The sequence below is a fragment of the Geotrypetes seraphini genome, chromosome 10, assembly GCF_902459505.1.
Source record: "Geotrypetes seraphini chromosome 10, aGeoSer1.1, whole genome shotgun sequence".
NCBI lineage: Eukaryota > Metazoa > Chordata > Amphibia > Gymnophiona > Dermophiidae > Geotrypetes > Geotrypetes seraphini.
In genome coordinates this window covers 1,689,560-1,712,923 of record NC_047093.1, presented here as the reverse complement: position 1 = coordinate 1,712,923, position 23,364 = coordinate 1,689,560, and the positions used below count along the sequence as shown (strand labels likewise).

The 23,364-nt window shown below is 43.3% G+C and overlaps 1 protein-coding gene across 2 annotated transcripts in view; it reads left to right on the top strand.

The window, feature by feature from the left end:
- Window positions 1–23,364, top strand: part of LRRC45 (leucine rich repeat containing 45) — a 231,711-nt gene that overhangs the window by 61,418 nt on the left and 146,929 nt on the right. For both annotated transcript variants that reach the window (XM_033961545.1, XM_033961547.1), the window contains exon 6: window positions 7,969–8,081. In XM_033961545.1, the coding sequence (XP_033817436.1) occupies window positions 7,969–8,081 (113 nt within the window). The remainder of the gene's footprint in view (window positions 1–7,968; window positions 8,082–23,364) is intronic.

Sequence of the window (23,364 nt, the reverse complement as noted above, 5' to 3'; positions counted from 1 at the left end):
TGACATTAAAGAGGAAAGGGTTAGAAGAGGGTAGGGAGGACTTTGGAGGGCAGGAAGGAGTGGAGAGGAGAGAAGTATGTAGAATATTTCATAGAAATTCCTAACTTTACAGATAGGAGCATCATCTATGTAACTGATATCTAAATGAATTAAAGTAATATGTGAAAAAGAAGGGAGGATCTGTTAAAACAATAGAATTCAGTTAATAAAATAAGAATAGGGGTAAAAACAATGGAATAAAATTTAAAATAATTAATAAACTGGAAGAAAAAATAGAAAAACAAAATCAAATAAATGGCAGAAGTCCAATTTCCTGAAGCAGCTCTGTTGCCTCAGCATATTTTAAATAATCTCAACAGCAAAAGTCCAGACTGGACAGATATCAGCTCGGGCTTTCCAGCTGCTGCAGCCCTGACTCATCGCTTCCAGGCAGAAGATGCACAGAGATAGAACAATCCAGAGCCGGGCCACACTGCTCTCAGTGGGCGGCGGATCTCATGGGCAGCTCCCGAAGAATGCAGCACTCTGCCTCCATCGGACAACTGGGAGGAGGAGTCCACGGCATGGTTCCACTCCACAGAGCCGGAGACACCACCAGCTCCTCTCCAGTGAGAGAGCAGACGCCGCCCCCATCCTAGGCAAACACCAGCAGCAATCCACCATGCCTCCACTGGTCCCGCCTCCAGCAATGATCTCCCTGCAGCAATCTACAGTCACCACATGTATTCAGCAAGCTATATTATCCTATTGCAGTTTTCGGAAATTAATTAAGACCACTTTGTTCGATAAGTTTATTACTTAGTGAGTTTTATTATTGAAATTCTATTTTACAAATATTTGCATTTTTTATTGTATTATTGTTTATCCCAGGACAAGCAGGCAGCCTATTCTCACATATGGGTGACGTCATTGACGGAGCCCGGATGCGGAAGCCTCGCAAGCAGACTTGCTTGTAGAAACTAGAAGTTTTGAGTCAACCACACCGTGCATGCGTGAGTGCCTTCCCGCCCATCGTAGGGCGTGTCTCCTTTGAGTTGTCTGCCTAGGCGGCTGCTTGTTCTGTAGCAATGTGTTGGCCTTGCCTGGCTTCGTACTATTGACATGGATCTTAATCTTCAGGACCGCTTGGCTAATATTCCTTGTGCAGGCAATGACCTCTTCAATTAATCTATCGAGGCAGCCACCAAGAAATTGTCTGAACATGAAAAATCCTTTGCTTCTATTGTCACACCTAAGCCAAAGCCAGCTCCTGCCCTCTCAGAATCTACAATTCATTGGAGCTGTTCTGGATACTATCCAACTCGGAGCATTCCTTCTACAACAACGTCTGGATGCTCTCCTTCAACTCTGTCATACAGTGTCTTCCCACTCTTCCATCTCAGCGAGACACATGATGGTAATGCTGGGTCACATGGCCTCCACAGTACACGTGACTCCTTTTGCCAGACTTCACCTCAGAATTCCTCAGTGGACCCTGACTTCTCAATGGACGCAGGATTGTGATCCACTTTCTCAACACATAACAGCCACTCCTTTGAAGCAGTCTCTCCGTTGGTGGATGCTCTCTTCCAATCTCTCCAGAGGCTTGCTGTTTCAAACGCCCCCTCATCAGAAGGTCCTCATGACAGATTCTTCGACCTATGCTTGGAGCGCTCATCTTGATGGTCTCCGTACACAAGGCCACTGAACCAGTATGGATCGTTGGTGTCGCATCAATCTATTGGAACTCAGAGCGATCTATCAAGGCTCTCAACGCTTTTCAGCATCTTCTTCGCGGCCAAGTAGTCCTTATTCGGACGGACAACCAAGTCACCATGTATTATGTCAACAAACAGGGAGGGACAGGATCTGCCTCCCTTTGCCAAGAAGCTCTGAATGTTTGGGACTGGGCAATCTGCCACAACACCTTCCTCAAAGCTGTCTACATCCAAGGGGCGAAAAATTGCTTGGCGGACAACTTGAGTCATCTTCTGCAACCTCACGAATGGACTCTTCATTTCTCGCCTCTTCATCACATTTTTTCACATTGGGGAATGCCTCAGATAGACCTTTTTGCAGCTCCCCACAACCACAAACCACAAGCCTCAGTTCTGCTCCAGGATATACTCTCCTCATCGCCTCGAGGCAGATGCTTTTCTTCTGGAATGGACGAATCTCTTCCTCTATGCATTTCCTCCATTCCCTCTCATACTCAAGACTCTGGTCAAGTTGAAGAACGATCATGCCACCATGATTCTGATTGCTCCTCGGAGGCCGAGACAACCTTCTACTTCAACTCAGCAGCAGGGAGCCATACAGTCTACCAGTTTTTCCATCTCTGCTTACACAGAGTCAAGGATCTCTGCTTCATCCCAACCTGCAGTCTCTACACCTGACAGCTTGATACCTATCAACATGACTCCTCTTCAGTTTTCCCAACCTGTCAGAGACATTTTAGAGGCTTCTAGGAAACCTATCACTAGACAATGCTATCACCAAAAAGGGACTAGATTTTCTACATGGTGTTTTCCTTATGATAAGGAGTCTCAGCATTCCTCCTTATCTTCTGTTTTGGATTACCTTTTGCACTTATCCAATTCTGGCCTCAAGTCTACATCAATCCGAGTCTATCTCAGTGCAATTGCGGCTTTCCATCAGCCTATTGAAGGGAAACCCCTCTCTGCTCATCCGGTGGTTTCCAGATTCATGAAAGGACTTTTCAATGTCAACCCTCCTCTCAAACCGCCTCCAGTGGTTTGGGACCTCAATGTTCTTCTTGCTCAATTGATGAAGCCTCCATTTGAACCAATGTCTACGGCTCATCTGAAGTATCTCACTTGGAAAGTGGTGTTTCTCATTGCCCTCACTTCTGCTCGACGAGTCATTGAGCTGCAAGCTTTAGTTGCTGATCCACCTTTCACTGTGTTCCATCATGACAAGGTGGTTCTCCATACTCATCCTAAATTCCTATCTAAAGTGGTTTCAGAATTTCATCTCAACCAATCTATTGTTCTTCCAGTGTTCTTTCCAAAGCCTCATTCTCATCCTGGAGAATCAGCTCTTCATACTCTGAACTGTAAACGTGCTTTGGCCTTCTATTTGGAACGCACCAAACCACACAGAACTGCTCTTCAACTTTTTGTCTCCTAAGATCCAAACAAGTTGGGACATCCGATCTCTAAGCGTACCATCTCCAACTGGATGGCTGCTTGTATCTCATTCTGCTATGCCCAGGCTGGATTACCCCTACACAGTAGAGTCACAGCCCATAAAGTCAGAGCAATGGCAGCTTCAGTAGCTTTCCTCAGATCTACACCTATTGAGGAAATTTGCAAGGCTGCTACTTGGTTCTCGGTTCATGCTTTCCCTTCTCACTATTGTCTGGATGTTTTCTCCAGATGGGATGGCCAGATTGGCCAGACAGTATTACAAAATTTATTCTCCTAATTTCCAACTCTCCCACCATCCCATTCTGGTTAGCTTGGAGGTCACCCATATGTGAGAATAGGCTGCCTGCTTGTCCTGGGATAAAAGTGTAAGACTTAAACTAGCCACCAAATGATACATTTAGATAGAAAGTGTTAAGAAAACTACACTCAAGTTCCTCAGTTTGCCACACAGTTTTTGACGTATGGTAGCTGTCCTCATAGGAACCGATAACGTGTAATTTTGTTTTTTTCTTTTTTTGTATATCAATAAACAACTTATAAAGTGCTTGTGCTTAGTTTTTCATAATATAATTGCAATAGTAGCAAAAGTAGCAATTACTTATCTTTTTTATTTTACGTAGCAACTGGGTCTGGCTCAATCCCCACCGACGCGTTTCATTTTTTCATCCTGGGATAAAGCACAGTTACTTACTGTAACAGGTGTTATCCAGGGACAGCAGGCAGCTATTCTCACAACCCACCCACCTCTCCTGGTTGGCTTTTCTCTGCTAGCTATCTGAACTGAGGAGACGCGCCCTACGCTGGGCGGGAAGACACTTGCGCATGTGCGGTGCGGTCGACTCAAAACTTCTAGTTTCTACAAGCAAGTCTGCTTGTGAGGCTTCCGCATCTGGGCTCCGTCAATGACGTCACCCTTATGTGAGAATAGCTGCCTGCTGTCCCTGGATAACACCTATTACAGTAAGTAACTGTGCTATTTCGCTGATTGTCCAGCTCTTTTTAGTGTAAACCGCCTAGAACTTTTGGTTATGGCAGTATAAAAGAATAATGTTATTATTATTATCATGACCAGCAGGTGGAGACTGAAACAAAACTGTGGAATTCTCTATAATAAAACCCTAGGCGCGCATGTGCACTTACAACGGCGTGATCCTGCCTCCATGATGTGTGCCTCCGTGACCGTGTTCTATTTGTGGCGCATGCAGCGGTTTGAGCAGTGGCGGTGACAGGTGGCGGTAAGAGCAAAAGAAGGAGGGTTCACTGCCGAGAGCAACGGCAGGAGGGTGTTCTTCGGCCTGGACGAGGCGGACAGGGTACGGGTGCTGCAAGGCGTCTGGCTGCTACTGCTGCACAGGGAAGTGGTGGGGGAGAGGGAAAAGGGGCTGCTGGGGGGGGGAAGACAGAAGAGAGCAACAGAGAGACAGGCAGGCATGGCGCAACAGAGATAGACAGGCAGGCAGGGGGCCAGGGAGAGAGACAGACAGAAAGAAAGACAGACAGGCCAGAGAGACAGACAGCGGCCAAAGAGAGAGAAAGAGAGACAAAGAAAAAAAGACAGACAGTGGCCAAGGAGAGAGAGAGAAAGAAAGACAGACATACAGGGGGCCAGAGAGAAACACAGACAGAAAGAAAGACAGACAGACAAGGGCCAGGGGGAGAGACAGACAGAAAGAAAGACAGACAGACAGAAAGAAAACAGCCAAGGGGAGAGAGAGAGAGAGAGACAGAAAGACAGACAGACAACGGCCAAGGAAAGAGACAGAAAGAAAGACAGACAGTCACAGGGGCCAAGGGGAGAGAGAGAGAAAGAAAGCGCTACTGCTGGACACAGGGATCAGACAAGGGATGGTGGTGGACAGCTGAGAAGAGATAGAAAGAAAGACAGACAGCGGCAAAGGAGAGAGAGACGGAAAGAAAGAAAGACAGACAGACACATCTATTCTAGCACCTGTTAATGTAACGGGCTTAAAGACTAGTAGTACATAAGAGGTACTTTCCCCTATTCCTATCAGTCTTCTTTCAGTCTCCAGCATGTGTGAGTGAGCTGTACCCATCTCCCTTGGTAGGGCTGTTGGAATTTGTTTAGGGTTTCTAGTCCTCGTTTTTGGCTGGATTGAGCTTGGGTGGGCCCTGTTAGGGCTCTGTCTGACCTCGGGGGTGTCAAACCCAGTGGGTTTTGTGCTGGGTCCCTCCCCCCATTTCCTCCACCTCCCCCATTTTTTTTAGAGGAACCTCAGCAGTAATCCTTGCCTCCTAATTCAAGCAAGGCATATTACTTTGAGAGCCTGTGGAGTCTATTCTGTGAAAAAAAAAAATACTGAGGTAGTGCCGGTCTGAAGGGTTGCTGTCCCTTCAACTTTTCTGTATTTTACTGTATTTTTTTGCTAACCGGCACTTTTTGTTTAGCTAGGTCGTATATGGAGCAGTGAGCACTTCACAGGGGAAAAAGTGCTCCAGACGCGAGGCACTCGCGGCCAGCCTGAGCAAGCGGTATACAGGCTGGTGCGGTAGTGGAGCTTCGTCGGCAGTGGCTGCAGGTGCACAGAGCTCCCCACCGCTAGTGCCTCACGAGTGGGCTGGAAGCAGTGGGGAAGCCCGGTCTTCCCTCACCGCCCACTGAGGGTTTTTCTCAGCCACCAACGGTAGGGGTACAAAGGATTCCCTTTCTGCTGGTTTGGCTCGGGACTCCCTCTCAGCTGATTTTTTAACAGCTGATGCTGGCTTGCCTGCTTAGCGACTGGGACAGTTCAGGCTTCCCAGCTGCTACAGGCCCTGAAGAGGTTGTTTTTGGTGGGAACTTCGCCATTTTCTCAGTCTGGCCCCTCCATTTTTTTCAACCTCAGGTGACCTTCCCCCAGTATTGGAAGAACAGGGGCAGGTTTCAGCTGGGTCCACTGCTATGGCAGAGTCCCTTGGGACCCCTGGGGGTTTTTTCCCTGATGCAATTTTTTCTTTGTGTAGAGCCTAATTTCAGGAGGCTGGGGGTCCCACGTGCACCCAGGGGGTTTCAGGGGTGTGTGTGTTTCCTCTGCACCCCCTGTGGCTTTGCCTCCCTCATCTCCTTTGGCATTCCCTCTTCCTCCTCCCTCGTCCAAGCACCTGAGGGTGGCTTGAGATGAGGATTGGTGATCTGAGGAACGTGGCGTCCTGGATGAGGATCTGGGCCAATATGAGGAATTCCAGGATCCTCTCGAGGGGATGGCTGCTGGCGGCGGGTTTCCTGTCTTCCAGCGAAGAGGCGACCATAGTGCGCCTTTTTCAGAGGGATGAGCTAACAGACCTGATTCAGCAGGTCTCCTCGGTGCTGTGTTTTGAAGAAGCGCCACAGGAGACTCTGTATGTGGGGGACCCTCTTCTTAGGGGGATCAGTACGGTTTCCCGCTCTTTTCCTATGCATCAGGATATTTGGGATATTGTACTGGCGCAGGCAAATTTGAACAGGACTCTTGCCTCCATCGGCAACCAGTGTAATTTTTGGTAATAGGGACTGATGTGCTCCCATTTTTTCAAACCGAAAATCAACTGTACTGCTGAATTTTGTACCACTCGTAATAGTAACATAACATAGTAACATAGTAGATGATGGCAGATAAAGACCCGAATGGTTCATCCAGTCTGCCCAACCTGATTAAATTTTAAATTTTTTAAATTTTTTCTTCTTAGCTATTTCTGGGCAAGAATCCAAAGCTTTACCCGGTACTGCCGAAATCTTTGTTAAGACTTACTCCAGCCCATCTACACCCTCCCAGCCATTGAAGCCCTCCCCAGCCCATCCTCCACCAAAAGGCCATAAACAGACACAGACCGTGCAAGTCTGCCCAGTACTGGCCTTAGTTCAATATTTAATATTATTTTTTGATTCTAAATCCTCTGTGTTCATCCCACGCTTCTTTGAACTCAGTCACAGTTTTACTCTCCACCACCTCTCTCGGGAGCACATTCCAAGCATCCACTACCCTCTCCGTAAAGTAGAATTTCCTAACATTGCCCCTGAATCTACCACCCCTCAACCTCAAATCTTTTAAAAGTTTTATATAGGCACCTAAGTAAATTATGTTACAGTAGTCAAGGATACTTAATATAGATGACTGGACTAACAAGCAGAACAATACTGCATCAAAATATATCTTAATGGTTCGGAGTTTACTTAGGACCGAGAAACATTTTCTGACTAACAAATCTGTATGTTGCTCCAAAGTAAGGTGCTCATCTAATGTCACTCCCAGAATTTTTATGGAGTGGTCAATAGGATAGTCCAAACCATTCAGATGTATCAGCGTATCTTTAATATTGTCATTGGGATTAGCAAGGAAAAATTTGGGTTTTTCAGAGTTTAGTTTTAATTTGAAATCAATCATCCATAGTTCAGTCTGGTTTAAAATAATAGATATGTGGAGTTTTTTTATCTCAGCTGTCAGACATATAAACGGAATAACTACGGTGATGTCATCAGCATAAATATAAAATCTTAGTTTTAAACTTTGCAACAAGTTTCCCAGTGACGCAAGGTAACTTTGAACCGCCTTTGGGAAAAATTTAGATTCAATTGTAATCCGTATTTTTCTGAGAAACATATGATATTTATTGTAATTCGCTGTATGTCCAGCTTTTTTCTTATTGTAAACCGCCTGAACTGAAGGTTTGGCGGTATATAAGAATAAAATTATTATAATTATAAAGGCGAACCTTGAGGAACTCCACATGGATTTACGATCTTTCTCTAGCATGGTTATAAGGCAGCAGTTCGAAAAGAAAAACTCTCATTATAGAAAAATTATGGCCATCTAGCCTTTGCCTAATAAACTCTCTCTTTTCTCAGATCAAGCCATTGAACACAACCAGGAAAGGCAAAATACCCTGAAGGAGAACCAGAGCAGGACACAAACTCTCAGTAGAGAGATCAACATTCTGAAGGAGGAGAAAACCAAACAGGTATACCTGACTTCTCTCCTCTTTTTAATAGAAAATATTAGGAGAGGACCTCGGAGATCAGCTGTTAGGTCTTGTATAGCATGAACAATAATAGTTGAGCAAACCGGACAGTTTGTGTTACTGTGTCATTAGAAACTGTGCTGACTTATTGACGGTACCATGCTATATTGAGATCAGTGATTGGCCTCGCAAGTCAAATGATGTGGAGGTGGGAGGGGCTTACAACTTCTGAAGTTTAGGGCGCACATTTACTGTGTTTCAGAGGCACTTGGCCCTGGTTAAAGGACTTGTGCTGTAGTGGTTAAGTTGCATAGAATTGGGATACTTCAATTAGCATCCAACAGTCTAAAATCTCTCATCAGCAACTCCTTCCCCTTCATTGCCATTTTATGGATTTCTTTTCACAAATATTTCTTAAATTCTTTTGCATGTACTGGAAACCTTGAGGTCAGTGGTGGTGGTGGTGGTGATTGGGGGGGAGGTTGATAAGCCATTTTAATTTCCTCTTTCTTTAGCACTCTCCAGACCGGTAGAGGTTAATCTTACAAGTGGGTATATATCTCATCATGACCAGCAGGTGGAAACTGAAACAAAACATAAGAACATAAGCAATGCCTCTACTGGGTCAGACCTGAGGTCCATCGTGCCCAGCAGTTCCGGACCTGTGTAGTAATCCTCTATCTATACCCCTCTATCCCCTTCTCAAGCAAGAAATTGTCCAATCCTTTCTTAAACACCATTACCGTACTCTGCCCTATTACGTCCTCTGGCAGTGCATTCCAGGTGTCCACTACACGTTGGGTAAAGAAGAACTTCCTAGCATTCGTTTTGAATCTGTCCCCTTTCAACTTTTCCGAATGCCCTCTTGTTCTCTTATTTTTTGAAAGTTTTAAGAATCTGTCCCTCTCCACTTTCTCTATGCTCTTCATGATCTTGTAAGTTTCTATCATATCCCCTATAAGTCTCCTCTTCTCCAGATAAAAGAGACCCAATTTTTCCAATCTCTCAGCGTATGAAAGGTTTTCCATACCTTTTATCAGACGTGTCGCTCTCCTCTGAACCCTTTCGAGTAACGCCATATCCTTCTTAAAGTACAGCGACCAAAATTGGACGCAGTACTCCAGATGTGGATGTAGTACTCCAGATGTGGACGCACCATCGCCCGATACAACGGTAGGATAACTTCTTTCGTTCTGGTCGCAGTACCCTTCTTGATTATACCAAGCATTCTATTCGCTCTCTTAGCGGCCCCTGCGCACTGTGCCGTCGGCTTCATTGTCATGTCCATCATTACCCCCAAGTCCCTTTCCTGTGTACTCTCATTCAATAATATCCCTCCCATCGTATAGTTGTACTTCAAGTTTCTGCTTCCCATATGTAATACTTTACATTTCTCAACGTTGAACTTCATCTGCCACCTCGTCGCCCATTCCCCTAGCTTGTTCAAGTCCCTTTGCAATTCTTCGCAGTTCTCTATAGTCCGAGTACCACTAAATAGTTTGGTGTCGTCTGCAAATTTTATTATCTCACACTGTGGAATAGTACATAAGAGATACCATCCCCTATTCCTATCAGTCTTCTTTCAGTCTCCAGCAGGTGTGAGTGAGCTGTACAGCTGTTGGAATTTGTTTAGGGCTTTTAGTCCCCGTTTTTGGCCGGATTGAGCTTGGATGGACACTGTTTGAGGATCCATCCGACCTCGAGAGTGTCAAACCCAGCGGGTCTCATGCTGGGTCCCTCCCCCCATTTCCTCCACCTCCCCCCCATTTTTTTAGAGGAGCCTCAGCAGTAAGCCTTGCTCCCCTAATTCAAGCAAAGCATTTTGCTTTGAGAGCCTGTGGAGTCTGTTCTGTAAAAAAATAAAAATCCTGAGGTAGTGCCGGTCTGAAGGGTTGCTTTCCCTTTAATCATGCTGTAAATTACTGTATTTTTTGACTAACCGGCACTTTTATTAATAATAATAAAATAATAATTTATTTTCTTAAATACTGGTTGTGAACCCAACCAGTAGTTCTGGGCGGTTCACAACAGGAGAATACTGAGACATTTCAGCACATGGTACAGTTTCATAGAACACACTATCTACGTACAATCTAAAATTATATAATAAAAGTAATACAATTGTTAAAAACATTCAAGTACAATATTAAAAATTATTAAAACAATTAAAACATACTATGACAATAAGAATAGAAACAGAAGACCTCATTAAAATATATCAAAATTAATATTCCTATTTGTGAAATAAATAGGTCTTTAATGATTTCCCAAATGTGAAGTAAGAATTAGATTGAACAATCGTCGGACTTAGCCAGGAGTTCATCTTCCCAGCTTGATACTCCAAAGTTCTGTCTAAAAAGGTCTTAAAACGACAGGCCTTTGGAGTAGGGAAGATGAACTTTCCAGAATTTCTAGTTTCTTTTGTTGAGTAAGAAAATTTCAGATAGGGGGACAAATATGAGGGAGATAATCCAAAAAGCACCTTATAACAAATGCATCCAAACTTAAAAAGCACTCTGGCCCCAAAAGGCAACCAATGCAACTTGGTATAAAAAGGACTAACATGATCATACTTTTTAAGATTAAAAATCAGGCGAACTGCAGCATTTTGCACCAACCGAAGTCTTAATATAATCTTTTTAGGTAACCCCAAACAGATTATATTACAATAGTCTAAAGTTGATAATATAATAGATTGAGCCAATAACTGAAAAGATTCGCTGTCAAAAAACTTTTTAATGGCTCTTAATTTCCATAAAAGCGCATAACTTTTTTTAATTAATAAATCTGTATGTTTCCTAAAAGTTAATGTGCGATCCAAAGTAACCCCCAGAATTTTCAAATTAGACACTATCTCGAAATTTTGGCCCTTCAGTTGGATACTTTTTTCTTGAATTTTCTCATTAGGGCTTGCCAATAAAAACCTTGGTTTTTTTTCAGGATTAAGCATCAACCTAATCTGTAACATCCATAATTCTACCTTTTCTAAGATTATAGAAATTTGAGTAATCAATTCATTTGAGATGTTCTTACAAGGTAGCAATATAGAGATGTCTTCTGCATAAATGTAAAACATTACTTCTAGACTTTGGAGTAAATGCGCCAGGGACACTAAATAGATATTAAACAATGTTGGGGATAAAGGAAAGCCCTGCCGTACTCCGCATGAGTTCCTCCAAGAGGGAGAATATTTCTCATCGGAAAACACTTTATATGTTCTTTGTTCTAAGAACCCTCTGAACCAATTTTGTACCTTACCACTGATCCTGATTGAGTCCAAGCAGTTTAACACTAAGTCGAAAGCACTGCTTAGATCCAATTGCAGGATCAGGGCACTTGTACCAGTACTGAACAGAATGGTGAGTTGATTTAACAGTGATGTTATTACTGATTCTTAACTGTGTCCAAAACAAAACTAGATTGATTTTCATGTAGGATATTATATTTCTCTAAATAATTCACCAATTCGGCATTCACCGGTCCCTCCATTAGTTTTTCAAATAATGGGATACTTGCAACTGGCCTATAGTTTTTTCGTTAGCAAGTGACTCCTTCTGTTTTTTTACTATAGGGGTTATTATTATTTTTCCTAGGTTTTTTTCAAATTGTCCGGACTGTAATTGAAAAGTAATCCATTTGTAGAGATGTGCTCTAAAGGTAGGCGATCTTCAATGGCCTGACTTATTTAAATGTCCAGATGAATATTTCTCAATAGATATACATGCACAAATATCTTCTATATATCAGTGCTCCAACCTGGACCATATATGCTTATATATTTTCTAAAGGAAGCCGCAGCCCCACCACTCCACTGCAAAAGTACTACCTTACTGCGAGAAGCTTTATGTGGCGCCTCATCATTGGCCGTCCTTGTTTTGTATTGCTTAGTTGTACCATATAATAGCTTTAAATAAATATTTGCATGTTTCAATAAATATAAATGCTGCAATAAAGTGCTTGTGCTTTTGTTTGTATATTACATTACATTACATTACATTAGGGATTTCTATTCCGCCTGTGCCTTGCGGTTCTAGGCGGATTACAATAGAGAAAATATCTGGGCATTTCCAGTAGAATTACATTACAGGATAAGAGTAAGTTACAGGAACCGTAAAGAATTATGATACTTCAATTTCACGGAAGATAATACATATCACAGAAGATAATACATATCACAGAAGATAATACATATCACAGAAGATAATACATATCACAGAAGATAATACATATCACAGAAGATAATATATATCACCGTAGATAATACATATCACAGAAGATAATACATATCAACTGAAACAAGTTAAGTCAGGTGGGGTGTAAAAGAGATACAGTAATTCTAGATCACAGACAAAGAGATACTATAGGTGGGTGTTTCCAAAGGCGTTGATTGGGAACTCATTGGATGGTGGTTTGAGTGATGGGAGATATTTTTTGAACAGTAGTGTTTTTATTTCTTTACGGAACTCTTTTATGTCTGTTGTTTTGGTCAGTAGTTTTGAGATGTCAGAGTCAATTTTAGCTGCCTTATATTTTAGCTTTATATTGTTGAGCTTGATTCACAGCCAAAACTCAGGAGTCTGACCCAACATGTTTCGCATATAATGCTTTATCAAGGGTCCCATGAGTGTGCTGTCGTCATCCGACTTCAAAAGTATGAGAGAAAGATGATGAGGAGCCACATAAAGCTTCTCGCAGTAAGGTAGTACTTTTGCGGTGGAGTGGTGGGGCTGAGGCTTCCTTTAGAAAATATATAAGCATATATGGTCCAGGTTGGAGCACTGATATATAGAAGATATTTGTGCATGTATAATACTAAAGGTACCGTGTTTCCCCGATGATAAGACAGGGCCATCAAATAAGACAGCCCCCCCTTTTTAGAAAAAATTGTAAAATAAGGCACCCCCCCCGCAAATAAGCCACCCACTGATACCTGCGCTTACCCGAATCGGGTGGTACGGTGGGTGACTCCGTGTGGTCCCTCCGTCTACCGCGGGGGTCGGCAACCCGCGGCTCCAGAGCCGCATGCGGCTCTTTTCCACCTTTGCCGTGGCTCCGGTAGTGTGTCACGCAGGCGTGCATCTTACAAGTCCGGCGTCGCGGCGGGAAATAGCCATGCTGAGTGAGCTCAGCACTACACAGATGAAAGCCTTGCTTGCTGATTGGTCCGGCGGCTTTCATCTGTGTAGTGCTGAGCTCACTCAGCATGGCTATTTCCCGCCGCGACGCCAGACTTGTAAGATGCACGCCTGAAAAAGAAATCATCCTGGCCGGGGTCGGTGTCATGCTCCGGAGATCTACAGCCTTCCTATCTCCCTCTCCCTTCTACCTGCTTCCGGCCACATCCCCTGCTTCGCGGCTCTCTTCGGCAACTCAGCAGCAGCGATCGACACAAGCTTCTGACGTCGGGGCCTACCCTCTGCGAGTCCCGCTTGTTTCAACTTCCTTTTTCCACAAAGGCGGGACTCGTAGAGGGAAGGCCTCGATGTCGGTAGCTTGTCTTGATCACCGCTGCTGACAAATTGCTGAAGAGAGCCACGGAGCAGGGGGGTGTTGCCAGGTGCAGGTAGAAGGGAGAGAGCCAGATGCAGGACTCGTGGGTGAGGGAGCAGAAGAGAGAGAGAAAGGATAGAGATACAGAGGGGACATGAAAGGGTAAATAAGGCATCCCCCCGAAAATAAGCCCTAGAGCATATTTTGGCCTTCCAAAAAAAATAAGACAGTGTCTTACCATCGGGGAAACACGGTAGGCGAGGCATTCATCAATACGTTCCTTGGACATATATCTAAACAACGATATTTTTTCTAGCTAGATCACATATGGACCAATTGAGCACTTCTCAGAGGAAGTAGTGCACAATTTGTTCCAGACGTGAGGCACTCGCAGCAGACCTGAAAACAGCTGTACGGGCTGGTGCAGTTGTGGAGCTCCATCGGCAACGGCTGCAGGCATCTATGGCTCCCCGGTCTTAGTGCCTCGTGAGTCGGCAGAGAGCAGTGGGGAAGCCCGGTCTTCCCCCACTGCCCCCGGAAGGATTCCTTCTCAGCTGATTTTTGTTAACAGCTGATGCCGGGTTGCCCGCTTTAGCGGCTGGGTTAGTTCAGGCTTTGCAGCCGCTACAGGCCCTAAAGGGGTTATTTTTGGTGGGAACTTTGCCGTTTAACAGACAGGCCCCTCCATTTTGTCTGTAACCTCAGGTGACTTTCCTCCTGTATTGGAAAACAGGAGTAGGTTTCAGCTGGGTCCCCTGCTGTGGCAAGGAGTCCCATAGGACCCCCAGGGGTTTTTTCCCTGATGCAATTTTTTCTTTGTGCAGAGCCTATTTTCAGGCAGTTGGGGGTTCCACGTGCGCCCGAGGGGTTTCGGGGGGATGTTTCCTTCCACACCCCCTGTGGCTTTGCCTCCCTCTTCTCCTTTGGCGTCCCCTCTTCCACCTCCCTCATCCAAATGTCCGCGGGCAGCTTGGATTGCGGATTGGTGGTCAGAGGAGTGTGTTGGCCTGGATCTGGACTCTTGAGGAATTCCAGGATCCCCTCAAGAGGACGGCCGCTGGTAGCGGGGCGGTAGGTTTCCCACCTTCTGGCGAAGAGGCGTCCATGGTATGCCTTTTTCAGAGAGATGAGCTACCAGATCTGATTCAGCAGGTCTCATTGATGCTGCGTTTTGAAGAAGCACTGCTGGAGGCCCCGCTAGTGGGGGACCCTCTTCTTAGGGGGATCTGTACTGTTTCCCGCTCTTTTCCTATGCATCAGGATATTCGGGATATTGTACTGGCGCAGTGGAATACGCTGGAGGTGCTGTTTTGGTTAGCATGTGCCATGGCTCATTTGTATCCCATCCAGGAGTGGATAGGACTACTTTAATGTCACCAGTGGTGACGCGGTGGTCTCGGCGATTTCTAAGCGACATACTGTGCCTGTTGAGGATGGTTCTGCCTTATGAGACTCTGAGGAGAGTAAGTTAGAGACCATTCTTAAGCAGAATTTTGATGTCTCTGCCTTGGGGGTCCAGGCGGCTATTTGTGGGGAGTTAGTGGCTCTCACCGTGTTTCAGTGGGTCAAGTGTGTCCTAGATCGTGAGTCTGATGACTGGTCCTTAGTGGATCAGGAGGTGGCAAAGATTGAGATGGCTGCTCTCTATGACTTGGTGCGGACGTCGGCTAAGTCTATGGCTTTGGAGTGGCAGTGCGACGTACCTTGTGGCTTCGCGCTTGGTCAGCAGATGCCGCGTCCAAAACTAAGCTTACCAAATTTCCCTTTCGGGGGTCTTTTTTGTTTGGAGAGGATTTAGATAAGTTGGTTCAGACTCTGACGGACTCTAAGGTGCCCCACCTGTCTGAGAACCGTGCCCGCCCGGCGTCTGCGGGAGTTCCGCAAGTATCGCCCTAGGCATGGGCTTCCAGGCTTCGGGGTTTTCCTGGGGTCGGTTTTATCAGCACTTGCAGTCCTTTCGGGCGGCCCATCAGGGAGCTGGGAATCCCTACGCCAGTTCCCCCGCTGCCTGTCCTGCACAATGACTCATTGCCGGCGCCCCCTTTGGTTCCGGTGGGTGCCCGGCTGCGCAATTTTTTTCCTACGTGGGCCGAAATCATGTTCAATCAGTGGATCTTGCAGGTGGTGCAGGATGTTATGCTCTGGAGTTTGCTTGCTCTCTGCCAAATCATTTTCTAGCCTCTCCGTGTCAGATGGCATGAAAGATGCAGGCCTTTCACCAGACTTTTCAGCACTTGCTAGATCTCAAAGGAGTTGTTCCAATGCCCCCTCAGGAGTGTGGTACTGGCAGGTACTCCATTTACTTTGTGGTGCCCAAGGAGGAAGGGACCTTTCGGCCCAACCTAAATTTAAAAGGGGTCAACAGGGCTCTCAGAATTCCCTCTTTTTGCATGGAAACACTGTGGTATGTCATTCTGGTGGTTCAGCCTGGGGAGTTCCTGACTTCTCTTGATCTGATGGAGGCCTACTTGCATGTTCTCATTTGGGCTTCCCATGTTTCAAATTTATTATAAAATTTGATTAATCGCCTATTCCGAATTCTAAGCGATGTACAAATTGATAAAAATTACAAAGTTGAGGAAGACAAACATAACTGACAAGTGCTAAACCTACTAATACATATTAATAAGTCAACTTGCACATACAATCAAAAACACAAGGAAAACTGGGAATGAAATACAATCTGGTTATAAAGAAAACAATTAGGGTTAAAAACAATAGGAAAGGGAAATGAAAACTATTAAAAAAATCCAAAATGGATTAAGAGCCATAAGCAATTCATTTAATCATTGAATGCATCTTTAAAAAGAAGACTCTTGAGTTTGCTCTTAAATTTTTCAAAATTCTTTTCCTCTCTTAGATAATTTGGAAGAGCATTCCAGGATTGAGGAGCCATGACTGAAAAAATAGACTGCCGCCGCGTGTTGATAATTTTTAGGGAGGGGATGACCAATAAATGTTGGTCATTTGACCTCAATAATCTAGATGAAGTATAAGGAATTAAAACTTTATAAATAAATGCTGGGGTTTTAAATGTCAAAGACTTAAAAGTGAGCAGGCATAATTTGTACATTATACAATGAGCAACTGGAAGCCAATGTGCTTTTTTAAGTAAGGGTATGACATGATCAAATTTTTTAGCTTTCATAATAAGTTTGATTGAGGCATTCTGGATAATTTGCAGACGTCTGATTTCCTTTTGAGCCAATCCTTTGAACAGGGCATTACAGTAGTCAATTTTAGAAATAATCAAAGAATGAACATAAGAATTTGGATACTGAACGAATTTGACGGAGTCTAAAAAAAGTTTATTTGACAACATGACTGATATGGTCATGATAAGATAATTTATCATCAAAGATAATCCCAAGAATCCTAATTCTGTGAATCAACTTCAAGGAGATGCCCTTAATAGTAATTGGGAAGGAAAGTTTATGACAATCTTTCCAAGGGAACAGCATGATATGTGTTTTATTAATATTAAAGGGCTAATCTATTTGTATCAAGCCATTGATGAATTTGTTCAAGTTTTCCATTTATAGCTGATATTTCACAAGAACTATTGGGGTCAAGAGGATATAATAGCTGTATGTCGTCTGCATATGCAAATACGGAGAAGCCAATAGACTGACAGAGTGTCATAAGGGGCGCAAGGAAGATATTGAATAGAACCCTGCGGAATGCCATAAGTTGCAGAAAAGCTTTCTGAAGTTGAATTGTTAAAGAAGACAGTAGAAGAACGATTATCAAAGTAAGATTTAAACCAAAGCAAGACCTGGTCTGTAATGCCAATGGATTTTAGTCTATTTAGTAAGAGATTGTGGTCAATAGTATCAAAAGCTGATGAAAGGTCAATTGAAATCAGAAGAACAGATGTGTGATGATCTAGATGGTAGAGTATAGAAGTTGTCATGCCAATTAGTGAATGTTCAGTGGAATGATATTGTCTAAAACCTGTTTGATTTGAGTGTAAGACATTCGTTTTTTTCTACAAATTCTGATATTTGATTAAATACAATCTTTTCTGTCAATTTTGCCAAATAAGGGATATTTGCAGTTGGCCTATAGTTTGATTTTTCTTCTGGACTGATTTTATGATCTTTCATGATGGGACGAATGATTGCTTTTTTCCATGCTAAAGGCATGACACTTTGTTGCAGACTTTCATTAATTAAGGTAAGTATTGGAGGACCAAATATTGCAAAATATCTCTTAAGAAGAAAGGGAGGGATTGATTCGAATTGCGTTCCTTTGGTATTGATAGTTTTAATAAGGGATTATAGTTCTCTGAGATTAGGAAGATTGAACTGTGAACATTTCGAAGATAGTGATAGTCTTGGCTCCAAGTGTTCCAGAACAGGAGTAGGATCTTGTTTCATTATTAAATTATTCCTTATGTTGTTAATCTTCTCTATAAAACAGGTTGCAAGTTCTTGTGCTGTAGGTAAAGAATTGTAGATTTGAACTTGTTTTTTAGAAGTAGGAGTAACTGATTTTAGAATAGCATAAAGCATGGAAACATTTTTGGCTTTTAGAATTTGATTTGAATAATATTTCATTTTTGCTTGGTTTATTTTTTCTTTATACATATTGGAGTGGTCTTTAAATTTTTCGTAGTTTGATTGACTCTTAATTTTCCTCCAGCTTCGTTCAAGTGATCGAAGTTGTTTTTTGATTAGACTTAGTTCTGCTGTAAACCATGGATTTTTCGTGCAGAGATAAATTTTATTTGAATCTGAGCTAATTTGTCTAGTAGAAGCTTAGTGGAAGCATTCCATTGGGATAGAAGATCTAAAGAATGAGTTTTTAAATCCAAGAGATTTGGATTAAAATTTGCTGCAATTGAATCTGCTGATAAATTATTAAAGTCTCTATAGTTACTGGTTTGGTGAGTTGTAGCTATTTTAGTAAAAGAGGCTGAGTAATTTATTGATACTAGAAAGTGATCTGACCAAGGCACTGGTTGACAAGAACCTAATTGATAGTTGGCGTTAGTAAAGAGAGAAGTTATGACCATGTCAATGGTATGGCCTGCTTGATGAGTTGGAACTGTTTGAAGTGGATATAAATCTAGGTGATCAAGATGGGAGAGAATATCTTTAGTGTAATTATTATTGAGATCTTCAAAATGAATATTAAAATCTCCTAAGATCAAGGGATTAGTAGAAGAGGATCCAAAATCAAACAGAAGTGATTGTAAATGTGAGAGATTTTCACAGTTAATAGGCGGTGGAAGGTAGATAAGAAGTGCATCTAATTTTGGTTTAGTCCGTAGAGTAAATTGTAGGAATTCAGTTGGTGAATTTGTTGAGGAGTATTCTAAACCTATTGCTAGAGGATCAGCGCTTCTTTCGCTTTTCGATCTTGGGTCAGCACTATCAGTTCTGTGCGCCTCCCTTTGGTCTGGCCATGGCTCCCTGGACGTTCACCAAGGTTTTGGTGGTCGTCGCAGCAGCCTTGCGGTCAGAGGGCATTCTGGTGCATCCCTACCTAGACGACTGGTTGATTAGGGCAAAGTCGTTGCAGGAGAGTGTCGGGTGCAGGCTAGATATGTTTTCTTTTGTCTGCACTGTCATGTCCTGGCATGCAGAGGCAAGAGACAGATTCCAAAAAATCATTAGACATGTCTAGGACAAAGAAAAATGCACATTTTGGGTTAAATTTCACAGTAATTTCAGAGTAAGAGGCTGCCACTGCTGCCACTGGTGCCACTGGTACCACATAGAAACATAGAAAACATAGAAACATAGAAAAATGATGGCAGAAAAGGGCCATAGCCCATTAAGTCTGCCCACTCTACTGACCCACCCCCCTAATTCTACCCTCCTAGAGATCCCTGCCCTAATGACCCATCCCTTAACCCATCCCTCCCCTAATGACTCATCTCCTTAACCCTGCCCTCTTAGCGATCCCACCTGGGCATCCCATTTACTCTTAAAATCAGGAACGCCGCTGGCCTCGATTACCTGCACCGGAAGTTCATTCCAATGAGCAACCACTCTTTCAGTGAAGGAATACTTCCTGGTGTCGCCATGAAATCTCCCGCCCCTAAGTTTTAGCAGATGCTCTCTTGTAGCCGAGGGTCCTTTGAGAAAGAAGATATCATCTTCCACTTCGATGCGACCGGTGATATATTTAAAAGTCTCAATCATGTCTCCTCTCTCCCTACATTCTTCGAGAGAGTATAGTCACAATATATTCAGCCTCTCCTCGTATGCGAGATCCCTGAGCCCCGAGACCATCCTGGTGGCCATCCGTTGAACCGACTCGATTCTCAGCACATCTTTACGGTAATGTGGCCTCCAGAATTGTACACAGTATTCCAGATGAGGTCTCACCATGGCTCTGTACAGATTTTGAAACCTTATTTAGGGCCCGAGAGTCTATAGTGAGCCTACTGGAGCCCCCTGATTTAGCAAATGACCAAGCTGGAGAGCCACATGCTGAAGAGATAGGTCCACTCAGACCCCTCTCCTCCATCTTAGGCACCAGTTCTGTTTCTGGAGGAAGTACTGGGTGCTGTGTTTGTGGTTGAGGACCTTCATCCTCTAACAAAATTTCTGTGTACCTTTTCCCACAATCTAACTTCTCTTTGCCCAAACTGAAACATCTGCAGCCTCTGAGTGAGTTACACTACGATCATGCTGCTGCACTGGCATGCGTGTCTAACTGCACAGCAATACCCTTATGAACCAAAGTTTTAGAAGCATTTGGAATTCCGGTACCCTGCCATAATGCAAGACCAGCCACCTCAACTATTTCTTTGCCTGTATTCTCACTCGAGCTGGCAATAGTTTCTACGATGTCTTTGATTTGTTCCTTTTCTACAGGGATAGACACACACTTTGAAGCTGTGTCATTTATACCCTGAATCTCGTACATTTCCACATTTTTCTGATCTCCAGTTGGAAGCGTTCTATTTGTAAAACTGATTCCAACCCCTGTATCAATCAAAGTTAATTTATCCAGACCCTCTATGGTAGTATTAACGTTGGGGCAGCCGCAAGTGTCCAATATCAAAGGTATCACATACCTCCAGTTGAATTCTGAGTCTGACTTCTTTTCCTTATCCGCTGCGTCTCCAGAAGTGAGTCCACAGATAAGTAAAGGCTTGAGTCACCTTGGTATTCGAACACAGAGAGTCAGGACAGCCCTATGCCCTAGTGCTGTTTATCCTGGCTGTCAAATCACTCTTTCTTTGTCCAGTTCTAACTGCATTGTATGTCTATCCTGTTCCCATTTAATTTTCTCTTTTTCTAATGCTTCTGTCTGTGCTCTGAGCTCATAGAAAGGAATGTAAGTGGAGAAATTTCTGTAATTACCTCTGCCATGCCCTCTATTTCCTGTGTGTGTGGTTCCTTTGTATTGGGAAGATCCCTCCGCATGCCACTTTCTAGCTTCTGATACTGAAATAATTTGAGCTGGCTAGGTCTTCCATACAGACCCAATCCAGAGCAGTAAAGTGTCAAAAGGGGTTGCTTTAGGGTCCTCAGAAAACAACAGAAGGTGTTTAGTAATCTCAGGGAATAATAATTCTTTTTTTTTTTGTAAATCTTATTCATTTTTACAACTTACAACAAGTGCATCAGTAAATGACATTTGAACTTGGATACATCACTTGATTTTCTAGTATAATCAACTTAAATTAATGAAATTTAATCCCCTCCCACCCACCCCTTCCATAACTTATGTAATCTCATATATCATATAATGAAATCTTTCCTTCCAATCTAAACATTTAATGAAATATCTAAAAACTACCCCCAACCCCCTCATTTGCAATTGTACTATTAAGGGAAAATTGTTATCTATTCATCACAATATTCTGTTAATGGACCCCAAACATCTTGAAATTTACTAAAATTCCCTTTCTGTGTGGCTATTGTTCTTTCCATTTTATATATATATGACACAATGATTTCCACTAGAAACTATAATTTAATCTACTCCAATTTTTCCAGTTACAGTGGTGCCTCGCATAACGGCCGCCTCGCACAGCGAACGCTGCGCACAACGAACTTCTTGTCTTGATTCGTACAACGGACTTCGTTTCACACAACGAAGTCGCCCGAGCTGCATCGCAAACCTCCCCCCGCCGCCACCGCATATTGTTAAACCTCCCCCCGCCGCCACCGCATATTTTTAAACCTCCCCCCCGCCGCCACCGCATATTGTTAAACCTCCCCCCGCCGCCACCGCATATTTTTAAACCTCCCCCCGCCGCCTGGGCCTGCGCTGATCTCTGAATGGCTGCAGTCAGCTCTCGCGGGACTCACAAGAACTAACTGCAGCCAGCTCTCGCGGGACTCACAAGAACTAACTGCAGCCATTCGGAGATCGGCATGGGCCCACACAGGCGTGCAGAGGAATTGCTCCTGATCTCTGCGCTTCTGGCCTGTACGCCACTGGCTGGGAAAGATGGGAGGAATTAAAAAAGGTACTGGGGAGTATGTGGGGGGTGATTATAATACACAGCAAGGATCAACAAAACCCCTGTCTCCCCTCCCCTTCACATATATCCCCTCTATATCATGCTAACAGCTCTAACAAGATAAATTTATCTTTTTTTATGTCATCTTAGCATATTTTATGCTACAGAACGAATTATTTTTTTTTACATGTATTGTTATGGGAAAACGCGTTTCACATAACGAACTTTTCGCATAACAAACTTGCTCCTGGAACGAATTAAGTTCGTTGTGTGAGGCACCACTGTAAATGTAATATGTTGTATGGCAACTCCAGTCATAATAAGTAAAAGCTTATTATTTTTGGAAGATATTTGACTCTTTGCTCTCATTGACATGCCAAATAATATAGTATCATATGATAATGCCACCGGATTTTCTAACAAACAGTTTATTTGGCCCCATATTGATTTCCAAAAAACCAAAATGAATGGACAATAGAATAATAAATGATCTAAAGTCCCTGCTTCGAGATGACAATGCCAGCATCTATTAGACTTAAGGCTATCTAATTTTTGTAAACAAACAGGGGTCCAGAAAGCTCTATACAACAGAAAAAAACAATAATAATAATAAGGGGATAATAATTCTAATAGAAATTCTTTATGCTCTCTCTGACCATAATCTGCTGAACTGGGTCAGTGTTCATGCTCTTTAAGTACAGAATGTATTACCCACACCCTATATGCAAACTGCTCTAGTATATCAGTTGGCAGGGGTGAAAGAGTTCTAAGTACTTGCAAGGAGGTGCATCGAAATAGTTGTTCAATGCCCATCTTTACAAACTGGTGTGGGTGAATGAGAAGATCCAAATTTATAATAGTGTGGACCCAGGGCCAAGTGCATAAGCTTATCTAAATCTGCATTGTTCCTTTTGTATTTCCTTAGACCCCAGTGAATCAGTATGTCAGTAGCCCATTTGCACCATTCATTTATGTTAAAAGGCATAGAGCCCACTTTCTCCACTATTCTTTCAATGTCACTATCTTTCATATGTCCCTGCAGCACTACTGTTACTGGTGCTGTGTCACTTATAGGGGTACTATTGGTATTGCTCTGGCATGGCAGTGAATTTTCCTCACTTTCGTTTGTCTGTTCTTCCTCCTGTTCTGCATCTGCAGCTAGTTTACCTTTTCTCTGGCCTGCTACAAAAACTGTGTTCTGTTTCTCTATAAATTGACTACTTGGTTATATGGTGAAGGTGGCACAGGTGCCGAAGGCAAAATCTGTGAGGAGACAGCATTAACCTGTCCCTTTCAGGCACATTTGGACTTTAAATACTTTAACTGTGCCTTAGCCTCTTCTAATTGTTCATTTACAGCTAA